This window comes from Mastomys coucha, unplaced genomic scaffold, assembly GCF_008632895.1.
Source record: "Mastomys coucha isolate ucsf_1 unplaced genomic scaffold, UCSF_Mcou_1 pScaffold20, whole genome shotgun sequence".
Taxonomy (NCBI): domain Eukaryota; kingdom Metazoa; phylum Chordata; class Mammalia; order Rodentia; family Muridae; genus Mastomys; species Mastomys coucha.
The window spans coordinates 65,217,678-65,230,057 of NW_022196903.1; the positions used below are offsets into that span (position 1 = coordinate 65,217,678).

The 12,380-nt window shown below is 43.7% G+C and overlaps 1 protein-coding gene across 5 annotated transcripts in view; it reads left to right on the plus strand.

The window, feature by feature from the left end:
• Positions 1-12,380, plus strand: part of Chmp3 (charged multivesicular body protein 3) — a 91,825-nt gene that overhangs the window by 73,177 nt on the left and 6,268 nt on the right. For 2 of the 5 annotated variants that reach the window (XM_031382132.1, XM_031382128.1), the window contains 3 exons: positions 4,004-4,125; positions 8,062-8,176; positions 9,876-11,832. In XM_031382132.1, the coding sequence (XP_031237992.1) occupies positions 4,004-4,125; positions 8,062-8,176; positions 9,876-10,027 (389 nt within the window). In that variant the 3' untranslated portion in view covers positions 10,028-11,832. Of the gene's footprint in view, positions 1-4,003; positions 4,126-8,061; positions 8,177-9,875; positions 11,833-12,380 lie in introns of those variants that run through there. The other 3 variants (XM_031382131.1, XM_031382130.1, XM_031382129.1) reach the window with 2 other exon arrangements.

Sequence of the window (12,380 nt, forward strand, 5' to 3'; positions counted from 1 at the left end):
AAAAAAAAAAAAAAAGACCTTGTCTATAAACAAAAACAAACTAAAACCAAACCCTCTCCAAAAGAAGTAGTTATTGGACTGGAGCTATAGCTCAGGAGTGTAGCCTGGCATCATGAAGCTCTAGTGTCAGCTTACAGAGAAGTGGTGAGAATCTACCTGTTAGTCCGTCCCTGATCTGTCTTGCTCTCTCCTTCTTCTACAGACCTGCCATTCATGGACTTTATCCTCCTATCTATTCTCTCCTGGGTTTTTGTTTGTTTTGTTTACACCATGGAAGGGTGTGCTTCTCAATCTGTTGAATTAAGTCCCCCTTTACCCTTTGTTTGATTAACACATGGTGCCATACTGTTTTGTGTATATTGAACTCTCTTTGCATCCCAAGGATAAATTCCACATGATCATGGGTAATGATCTCATAAGTAATGCCTTCCGCTTCCTTTTTTCCCTCTCTTCTTCCTCCTGGTCATATGTATGTTTAGTTTTGATCTACAATATTTTGTTGAGAAGTCTTGCATTTCTGTTTACTGGTGAGATTAGCTTACAGTTTTCATGACGTGCCCTACTTTGCTTTGGTATCTGGATATTTCTAGCCTCATAAAATGTGATTGGACTTATTCACTTTAATTTTATGAAACTTTGAAAGTAATTAACTCATTTAATTCTTTAGTAGAATTTAGGAGTTAAACTGCCTAGTTGTGTGTATTTCTGGAGTGGAAGACATTTTATTACTGATTGAATCTCCTTGGTAAGCCATATGTGTCTAGGAATTTATCATTCCCTGGGTTACATGATCTGAAAGCACACAGACGGTGTTAATATGTACTTCTTATGAGTTTATGTGTCAGTGGTATCAACTGTTCATGCTGATGAGCATGCTCAATGCTTGCTGCACAAGCTTGGCGACCTGAATTCATCTCCAGAACCATTGGAAGAAGAGGCCCAACTCCTGAGAGTTGATCTCTGACCTCTACACATGTGCTTTGAACTGGAGATATAGATCATTACTGATGCTTGTGTGGCATGAACAAGGCTCTGGGTTCCATCTCTAGAACCCCCAAAAACAAAAAAAGAAGAAGAAAAGAGAAAGAAGCCAATGTCCCCTAAGAGACATGGTGGCTAGTAGCCAGAAACTTGCTATGTTGGCTAGGCTGGCCTCGAACTCACACATCCTGTGCCTCTGTTCCTTAGTACTGGGTTCGGAATACTGATTGTTAGCTACTACATGAGGGGCAGTGTGCATTGAGAACAAGCTAGTGAGTCTGCTCTAAATAAAAATGAAATTGAGTGTTTTCCTAGGTGGCACCTCCAGCATCAGGAGATATGATGCTCCTATTCTGACCTCCACAGATAACCAGACACCACCACTCACATGCTCAGATACACATGTATAACACATATACAGAATTAAAAATAATCGGGGAAAGCAACTTTTCTAATCTATTTTGATTTTGAAGTTGCCTTTTATGTTTTACTTCTAAGCTCTTATTCCTTCCCTCCTTACCACATTGACTTTCTTCTTTTTCTTATAACCAAATAATTATAACTTTCTCAAAAAATTGTTCAGTTTAGTTTCTCATTATATAATTTTAAGAATTATTATTAGTTTGTGTGTATACATGAGTATGGATGTGTCATTGCACACATGTGGAGGTCAGAGGACAACTTGCGGGACTTTGTGCTTTCCTTGATCATGTGAGTCTCAAGGATCAAACTCAGCCCATTAGGCTTGGTGGCAAATGCCTTTACCTGCTGAACCATCTGGCCTCAGATTCTGTGGCCTTAGTCACACTTTTTACATATGTCTTAGTCCATTTTCTGTAACAAGGCATCTTAGGTGGGCACTTCATAAAGAGGCTTATGTAGCTTGTAGTTTTGGTGTTTGGAAACTTGATCATTTTGGCCCCTGGAAAGGCCTCATGAGAGTGACTTCATAAGGAGCAGCATGTGTGAGGGAAAGCCCATGGGGAGGCTGAGGAGCCAGGACTGCTCTTTTTAGAGTAGCTGACTCTTAGAATCAGCATGCTTTGAGTCCAGCACTACCCCATTACAACATTCCACGGGCACTCCTGTCATTCCACCGCCTCACCAGGCCCCATGTTGCCTGAACTGGCATAGCTTTATCTTTCACTTTCTTACATTCCAGCTCAATCAGTAACCATACGTGCTGTTGTACTCTGCTGCAAAGGTAAAACACAGGCCACATGGACACTGTGTATTTTTAATTCACAGAACTGTATGGGATTTGCTCTGTGTTTATGTGTGTGTGTGTGTGTGTGTGCATGCACACACATTTGAACACACATTTGAACAACTATCAACAAGTTTAGGATTTTCTTTATTTTTGTGAATTTGGGTATGTGTGTGAGTGTGTGTGCACATCTGTGCAGGTGCACACACCTGCGGGTATGCAGAAGCCAGAGGAGGATATTGGGTGTCCTGACCTTCCACCCATTGCTTTGAAACAGGGTTTCTAGTCAGAGTTTCTGTCCCCGTGATGAAACACTATTGCCAAAAAAGCAAGTTGGGGAGGAAAGAGTTTATTCAGTTTACACTTCCACAGCACAGTTCACTGAAGCAAGTCAGGCTAGGCTTGAGCTGATGCAGAGACCGTGGAGGGGTACTGCTTACTGGCTTGCTTCCCTGTATTTTCTCAGCCCTCTTTCTTACAGAATCCAGGACCACCAGCCCAGGGATGGCACCACACACAATGGGCTAAGCCCTCTCCCACTGATCACTAGTTGAGAAAATGCCTTCTAGCTGAATCTCATAGAGGCATTTCCTCAACTGAGGCTCCTTCCTCTCAGATGACTCTAGCTTACATTATTTTGACACAAAACCAGCCAGTACATTCTTTGATCCTGGAGCTAGGGTGGTAGCCAGCAAGCCCTAGGGATCCTCCTGTCTCTACTCCTACAACACTTTTCACAGGATCTGGGAATTTGAGCTCAGATCCGCAGGCTTGTATACCAAGTAAGTTTACCTGCTGAGCCATCTCCCCAGCAACTTTAGTATTTTCTAATACCTGTCTTTTTATATCCTCTTAATGGCATAGATGCTTCAGCCACACAGATTCTTAAGCCATCCTCTGTTTGTTGTTGTTGTTGGTTTTGTTTTTTAAATGTTTTTGTTGTTTTTGTTTTGTTTTTTCCTTTTTTATTAGATATTTTCCTTATTTACATTTCAAATGTTATCCCCTTTCCTGGTTTCCCCTCTGAAAACCCTCTATCCACTCCCTTCCCCCCCTGCTCACTAACCTACCCTTTCTCACCTCCTGGTCTTAGCATTCCCCTACACTGGGGCATAGGGCCTCTCCTCCCATTGATGTCCAACAAAGCCATCCTCTGCTACATATGTGGCTGGAGCCATGGTTCCCTCCATGTGTATTCTTTGGTTGGTGGTTTAGCCCCTGGGAGCTCTGGGGGTACTGGTTAGTTCATATTGTTGTTCCTCCTAAGGGGCTGCAAACCATTCAGCTCCTTGGGTCCTTTCTGTTGCTCCTTCATTGGGAACCCTGTGCTTAGTCCAATGGATGGCTGTGAGCATCCACTTCTGTATTTGTCAGGCACTGGCAGAGCCTCTCAGGAGACAGCTGTAGAAGGCTCTATGCCCCAGTGTAGGGGAGTGGTGCTGTTTACGGGCTTGCTTAACCTGCTTTCTTATAGAACCCAAGGTCAGCCCAGGGATGACCCCACCCACAATGGGTATGCCCCTACAGAAAATATTCTACAGGCTTGCATGTAGCTCACTCTTATGGAGGCATTTTCTTATTTGAGATTTCCTTCTCTCAGATGACTAGCTTGTGTTAAGATGACTTAAAACTGTCCAGCACACCTAGGTAGGAGTCAGTTTTAGAAAATGACCTCTCAGTCATCTAGCACAATGACATATAAAGGCGTGGCAGTAAGTTTAGCAGCCCATGTGCTAGAGCAGTCTTGAGCGGGGCTCTCTCATTCTTTGTTCTGTCTTTTGGGTCCTCCTGGGTGATACAGCCTTTCCTTTTCAGCGGTCCTGAGAGTAGCTGGTTCTCTGCAGAAGAGCACAGAAGTGATGAAGGCAATGCAGAGTCTTGTGAAGATCCCAGAAATCCAGGCCACCATGCGGGAGCTGTCCAAAGAGATGATGAAGGTGACTGGGCTAGCTGTGCTTTCTCTACAAACCTCTGGGCTTCTGAGCTGGGGCTGTAAGGATGTGATGGAGAGAGAGACTGCTCCCACAAGGCTTTTGAGAAGAGGAACAAATGTTATTTGATTGAAATAATTTTTTTTACAAAGCATCTCAGAGGCTGGGTGGAATTGTTAGTGTTGAAAAGAGGCATAAGGATGCCTAGATCTCCAGACAGGGAACACCTAGCAGTGGGGTCTGTGGGTTCCAACAGGAGAGAAGAGACAAATACTGTGGTAGGCCTTTTGCTTGCCCAGGCGGCAACTAACGACAGAACACCTCTGAGACTTCTTCTCTGGACGGTTTACTCAGGAAATTTCTTTTTGTGTTAAACAGCTCTTTTACGTTTCTAAGTGTTACACAGCTCTTTTAAGTATTACGGCTCCTCCCGCCTCCGTAGAATCGTGCTTCTTGCTTCTAGGTGCTGCGGCTCGTTCTGTGGAGGCTCTTCTGCGTAGTTGCCGCTGCTCTTGCTTCGGTGGAATGGCGTGGAAAATGGCGGGGCATGGAAAATGGCGGGGCGTGGAATGGCAGAGTGGCATGGAATTGCTCTGACTGCCTGGAGAGCGCCCCTTTTTATACCCGTGCCCAAGCTCTTGTGGTTCTCCTGGATTGGTTCTCTGGCAATCCCCTCATTAGCATACACCTGCTTGGGAGGGGCTTGGTAGTACGCACCTGCTCGGGTTTGGTGAATGATTGGTTAGCATACACCTGCTCGGGAGACACCTAATTTGCATGAGCCCACTTGGGAGGGGCATGAGCCCGCTCGGGAAGGGCGCATGCGCAGTGGAATCGTCTATCACTGCCGGCTGCCTACAAAATACTAATTTTACTGTCTGCTCTGAGAGTATTGGTGAAGCTGGCTAGGAAGGTGATTATATTTTCTACAGTGCTACATAACAAATTGTGTTGTGCTTTACATCCATTCTTGTAACCACTCACCTCTGCTTTCAATGTAAAAGATCCTTTGTTTAGGAACCCCAGATCTACCTGCAGTCTATAATTGCTGATGGCCTTTTGAACTTCAGAAAGGAGAGACTGAGAACCAGATGGAAAGTAGTAGGTACCTGTCACTTTCAAGATAAGAGTGTGGCAGTAACTGTACTGCTGGCCTCCAGACAGGGCCAGGGCTAAGAGGATGGCACTGTTAGTGAGCCACAAGTAATAGGCCCCTTGGCCTATCTTGATCTTCAGGCACTCTGTTGGGGTAGCTGTTTCACACAGGGCATTGAATCTTAAAGCTGCCAGGCAACCCAAGGTCTCTTGGATTATAAGTCAGTCTGGAACTGGGGCACAGGTGTGTCTGCTCTTGTCATCTGAGCTGACATCTTCTTATTTTTTATTTTTTTTGAGACAGGGTTTCTCTGTGTAGCCTTGGCTGTCCTGGAACTCACTCAGTAGAGCAGGCTGGCCTCAAACTCAGAAATCCGCCTGCCTCTGCCTCCCAAGTGCTGGGATTAAAGGTGTGCACCAGCACTGCCCGGCCTGAGCTGGTATCTTGTATAAGTGCTATTTTGTACTTTAGACCTGTGGTCTGACAACCAAGAGTATACAACTCAAATTTTTGTATGTGAATCTCCACCTACCGCCCAGAATGTTTTATCTGTGGCAGTGAACCATACACTGGACACTGAGGGTGGGCAGAAGAGGCTCGAGAACAGATAAGAAAATATCCTAAAAGCCCAGGGCCTAGCTCTTCAGAAAGAAATGTTTGGGCAATAGCAGTTAGCAAGGAATAGATCAGAAGGGTGTGTCCTTTACATGTGGTTTATACCTACACTAGAGATCATTATGCTTATAGAGGTGGATGATGGGAGTAATTTTGGAGTAACTCCAGGCTTGCACATTTTAACTTACATAGCCACCAAGATAGGAGAGAATGAGTTTATTTAAGACAAGTCTCTAGGCTCTTTTTCACAGTGGTTTGTGAACACTAACAGTATGGTGTGGAGGAAGCTTGTATATTGTAGATTCTGGGGACTGAGTGCTAACTGTGGTACATGACTGGGTGCTTTTTGAGGCTATCCATGGTACCCAGCTCTGAGAGAGCAGGGGCTTGTCTTTAGACAATACATTTGTCCCCAGTGCCTGGTTCTATGGCCTAGGCCAGGAGTTTGATGAATAGCTGCTATTAAGTAAGTAAATAAGTAGATAGATGATAACTTCTCTCTCCAGAGTGAGAAAGGCTTTTACAACTTGGATTCTATTAAGTACTTTTCACCAACTAACAAGTAGTTATTGACCCTCTTTTTTGTTTGGTTGAGTTTTTGGTTTTACTCAGTCCATGGAGTTTTATTTTGTTTTAGGACAGAATCTCACTGTATTAGCTGAGTGTGTCCTAAAACTTGATGTCTAGCCCAGGCTACAAACAATCTTTATGCTGCAGCCTCCAAAGTACTATTTTTTGAACAGTAGACTGCAGCATTGAAATAACTTTCAACCAGCTAGGCTGTAGGACTCTACCTTTGTGACCAAGAATATGAGTTTGTTTATTTGGGTTGGGTAAGGGCCTATAATTGGGCTAGATACTTGATAGATTTATGTTCAAGAGAGTCACCTCAGGGGTCAGGAAGCACAAAGACTATAAGGTAAATGGATTGCTGAGACAGGGGTAGAGGCCAGAGCCATCACTGCCATCTTCTCCAGGGTGTGCAGACAAGGAGTGATGCCTCTTGGTTTTGCAAGGCTACTGGTGTTCCCTTTTTCTGACTGCTTGGCTGGGGCCCCTTTCTGATATAGGAGGGTGCTTTTCTAACCCTTTGCTGTAACAGACACAGAATGGCCTCATCTGGAGTTGGGGACACTGTTAAGTGTTAAGCTGGGGACAATTGCAGGGCTTTGGAGAGCCATTTGTGCCTCATGGTCTCTTGCTATTTTCTTATTTAACAAATTGTGTGTGGGAGGAGCCCCACTCACTCAAAGGAGGTGGGGTGGATTAGGGGTGGATTGTGGGAGAGGATAAGTGAGTGGGAGGAGGGTCGTGAGCGGGATGTAAAGTAAATAAAAAATTGTTCATGTGGGGTTGGGATGTGGTGTGTGTGATGTTAAAGGAGAGGTTGATGTCTGGCGACTTTCTCTACTGCTTTCCACGTTTTTTTTTTTTTTGAGATAGAATCTCACTGAACTTGAAGCTCATCAGTCTGGCTAAGTTGGCCAGCCAGTTATCTGCCACTGCTAAAACACCCTCCTTCCCCAGTGCTGGGTACAGATGGGAGTTTGGGGATTTGAAATGATCCTCAAGTTTTGTGACACTTTACCAATTGAGCCATGTCCCCACCTCCGTGTTACTTTCTGGGAAAGAAGGCTGACGGCTAGGCTGCCAGGCAGAGCCTTCTAGTAAAGTGACTGGTTTTGCTTTGTAGGTCAGAAACCCTTGACTTCTCTTAAGAGGAGATGATCAGTGTTGGTGATTAATTGATACTCAACACACCCACCAGGTTAACCCTACTTCAGCAGCTGGGACCTGACATGCTGGGATAGTCTGTGAGCATTTTCTGGATTCTGTCCCTGCTCATGCCTTTGTTATTCTTTTGTCTCTTGTAGCTTCAACCAGTTTTTATCCTGTGTTTTAACCCTTGCCCCCTCAGGTTGTACTTGCAGTGTTAGGACAGTTGCTTTCCAAGCAGCTCAAAGGTCTGTGTTCATCTTCCCAGCATGCATCTGATGACTGCTTTCTAAGTCAGGGTTAATGCAGGAACTACTACCAGTGGCTGCACGCTCCACTCTCCTGCAAATTTAGAGCACTATATCCTCTTATGCCTTGTCTGCAGAGAGGCCATCCAGCATTTCCTTTGCCACCTGGGAAAGATGGACTAGACTGAAAGAAACTAGAACTTTCTCTGAGGTGTTGGTGGGAACAGATGTAACATTGAGAAAGGTGGTGCCTTGTTCTCTATTCAGGCTGGAATCATAGAGGAGATGTTAGAGGATACATTTGAAAGCATGGATGATCAAGAAGAAATGGAAGAAGCAGCAGAAATGGAGATTGACAGAATCCTCTTTGAAATCACAGCAGGTATGAGCAGGAGAGCCCTCCAACTCTTCCCTCCCACCCTGCCCTCCCTGAGTCAGTCAACACTGGCTGTATCTGCATTTGGAGTATGTAAGGTATTTCTTAAGGAATAAGTACAGTCAAGCTATGTAACTAGTTTTCAAGAAATGAAGGATTTTTAGTTTCTAATTTTCACAATGAGAAGAACTGGTAGGAATTTGAGTTAATATAGACTTGATATTACTGTAAAACATGTTTGTGTTAAACATAGAAATAAAAAGTTTTAACTTCTATTGCTAATTTTTGGTTTTCTGAATTTTATGCTCAAGAAAATGGGGGAATTTAATTTTTTTTACTTGTTTTAAATTATTGGGAGACAGAAGGTAACTGGAAAATATTTTGTTAAAATTTGTAAATTGTTTAGGTTTTCCTGTTTATTTATTGGATTTGTTTTGGTGGTTGAAGTGTTTAGCTTTTTAGTCCACTATTATGGTTTATAACTACTTTATAACCACTGTCGTGGTTAATATTAATACTAATTGGGGGTTTCTACCCCACCTTAGATCATTTAGTTCTTCCCTGTCAATAACATGACATAGCATTTTTCTGCCTGAGCTGATCCTACTCCATCTAGCCAGCTCTCAAGGCCAACTCTTGAGATCCCTTACCCCATGGTGTCTTCCTCTTTCTCCACTCTCTGCTCCTTCTCATGTGGTCTCTCCTTAGGCCCCAAGTCCTGGGAACCAAAACCCCATCTACCTTTCTTCTGCCCAGTTATAGGCTGTGTGCATCTTATTCAACCAATAGTTTTAAATTAAGAAGCAAGGTTACATAGCATCACTTGGTGTACATGAGGATTCTTTCACCTCCGAGGCAACCAGATCTCAGGGACCAGTATTTGTCATCACAGTACATAGCAACAGACAAACCTCAACTGTCTCCAGTGGTCTCAAACACTCTTCTTGCCTCACTTGCAGTACTGAATTATAGGTGTGTACCCCCCACGTCTGGCTAATGGTGGTGTTTAGCTTTTTTATTTCATGTGGCACTGGGAATTGAGCCTGAGGCCTCTCATACACGTGAAACAGGCACGCTACTGCTGAGCTCTATTCCCAGCCTTTATTTTGAGGTAGGGGCTCATTAAGTTGTTCATGCCGACCTCACTGTAGCCTGAGTAAACCTTGATTTCTATCCTCCTGTCTCAGCTTCCCAGTTAGCTGAGATTATAGGCCTGTGCCACTAGTCTGCCTTCAACATTTAAACTCTGTTGAGAGAAAATAAATTTTGGTTTTCAGTAGTATTTAGGAATTTTAATTAAGAACTTCAGAATTAATGACTTTTTTTTTTTTTTTTTGAGATGAGGTCTATTTTGCCCAAGATGGCCCCAAAATCCTGAGCTAAAGTGACCCATCTTTCCCAACTCAAGTATACACCACCATGCCCAAAGTTCTCGAAATGAACATTTTTATGATTTGGGAGCATGGATGTGTTATTACTATTGTAGTAGTAACTGGTTGGAAGGAGGTTCACTCAAGGGCAGCATAGCAAGTCCGTCTCCCCACCCTACTGTTCTCTTTCTCTCAGCTGAGATGTGCATTGTCAGAGGAAGCAGATTCCCACTCTAGACAGCTCCATTGCCTTGGTACAGGTGTGAGTGGAGGCTATAAAACCAAGGACCTTTTTCCTTATGCAGTGGGTTTTAAGCTGTTCACTCTCCCTTCAGGAGCCTTGGGCAAAGCACCCAGTAAAGTAACCGACGCGCTTCCTGAGCCTGAACCTGCAGGAGCGATGGCTGCCTCGGAAGAGGGAGAAGAGGAAGAAGATGAAGAGGACCTGGAGGCTATGCAGTCACGGCTGGCCACACTCAGAAGCTAGGGTCACCCAGTTGGGGTCTCAGCTCTCTGGTGTCCTCCTCTAGGTGTGTATATGGCCTCTGAGGAGTCACCATTTCCTATTTCTCTTGCACTACACCTCTGTTGTGAAGCGTTACATTTGGAGAGGGTTCTATGCTGGTATATCTTCACTGTCTGCAGAGGACTTAAGGATTGTTTTTATGAAGCTGGTGTAATCAAATGTGTTATTTTCAGGAGCATAAATAGCAGAAGTTTCTTCCTTGGGGGAGGGCAAAGAAACCCATTTTCTCATAAAGCAATTTTGAGAAGAGTAGATTGAATGTTGAGGACTCTATATTTGGTGTGTATGTGTAAAATACTATATTAATGGATATCAATAAACTTCTGCTTTAGCTCTTGGTCTCATTGTAAATGTCACATGCAATGAACTCAAGGTATTGATCTCCCAGATTGTCTCAGTGTTTGCCTTGGAAAGAGGAAGTGCCATCTTCAGGCATCAGGACATGGGAGCTCAGCAGAAGTGCCTTCTGCTCAGGAGCCTCTGGTCCTGGTCTCACAGACTGGTTGTGGGGGTCACTCTTGTGCATTCTATCATTTGTTTAGCCTTTGGGTTAATATGCTACATTGGCTGAATGACCATATCATACACTGGTGTGTACATGGGAATCTTTGTAGCTGTTAGTCGTTTCTTCCCCACTGCAAATGACATGCAGAACAGTAAGCTCTGGGATCAGGACTCTTACATTCCATCCCTGCTTGGAGCTAAGTGTCTTGTACACAGGGACATAGCCTTAACCCTGAACACTAAGAGCTAACCAGTAAGATGTTTGGATTGTGCATTGAAACATACATACCAGGACATGCTTTAGATGCATTAAGAAATAACCCAACAATAGCACTGTGGGTAACAGTTTGAAAAGCTTTCTGGTATGCATGGTCTCGGGTAGTCTTCACAAATGAGAAGAGTTGTTATCTGAAGTCACAAACCCTAAAGTACAACAGCCAGTGTCCACCAGTATTGTACAGAATGGCTTCATTACCCAAAAACAACCCCATGTGCTGTTCATTGCTTCCTCTCTAATCCCTTGGCATCCCCTGAGCTGGTTACTGTCTCTGTGGGTTTTCCTTTTCCAGCCTTTCAGTGTGTCTTCCCTCATGTGCTGATAGGCAGTTAAGCTCCTCCGTGGATTCATGACTTGACTGTTCAGCTTTTCTCATTGAGCAGCATTCCATTTTCTAGCCATACTACAATTTGTCTCGAAGGCCATCTGGACTTCTTCTGAGTTTGGGAGTTTGAAGCAATGTCTGCAGCAGTTTTCCCTGTATGTTTTTAATTCCTCTGGATACCAGAGAGCTCAACCATGGGGCAGTGTGGTCGGCACAGATCTGTGCTGTAAGAGGTAAACCAGCTGTGCAGAGCACATACTGTCCACCTCCCAGGAGGAAGAGTTCTGCCTGCCATTCTGTGTCCTTGGCAGAATTTGTCATGAGGGATTTCTGTTGAAGTACACTGGGCGTTTGTTTTTATACTTGCCTTCTCTGTATCTTGTTTGAAAATGTTGAAATAGTGGCCTTGAACTCATGACCTGTCTGCTCTACCAACACACTGAGCTTGCCACCTGTATTTCTCCATTGTTGGTGTTTGTTCATTTTATAAACTGGATTGTTTGTTTTCTGATTATTCAATTTTAAGGACCTCTTACATATTTTGGACCAATCATCTATCAGATTTTATCCTTTTCTCTGTTCTGTTCTCTTATTGTTGACAGTTTTTCAAAACTGAAGTTTTTAGGTTTTTTTTACTTTTAATAAAGCCCTGCTTCTCGATTATTTTGTATATTGTGCCTTTGGTGTTAAAAAAAAGTATTGGGGGCTGTAGAGATAGCCCAGCAGTTAAGAGCACTGGGTGCTCTTCCAAAGGTCCTGAGTTCAATTCCCAGCACCCACATGTCTGTAACTCCAGTTTAAGGGAATCTGACACCCTCAAACACCAATGCACATACAATAAAAATAAATAAATGATAAAAGTATTACTGCAGGGGGTAGGGGATGTAGAGTACTGACCTGGCACACACAAGGTTCTGGGTTCAGTCTTCAGGTACCAACACACACACACACACACAGACATGGACACTCACACCCTAATCCAGGATCATATCAATTCTCTTATGTTACCTAGTAATTTATCTTGTTTAGTTATGTATATTATTGTGGTGGAATGTAGAGGTCAGAAGACAACTTGCAGGAGCTGGTTCTCTTTCTACTGTGTGGGCTCCAAGGTTTGGACTCACATGGGCAGGCTTGGAGGTAAGCGTGGTTTTTTTCACTGAGCCAACTTACTGGCCCTTGTGGTTTTTTTTGTTTTTTTTTTTTTT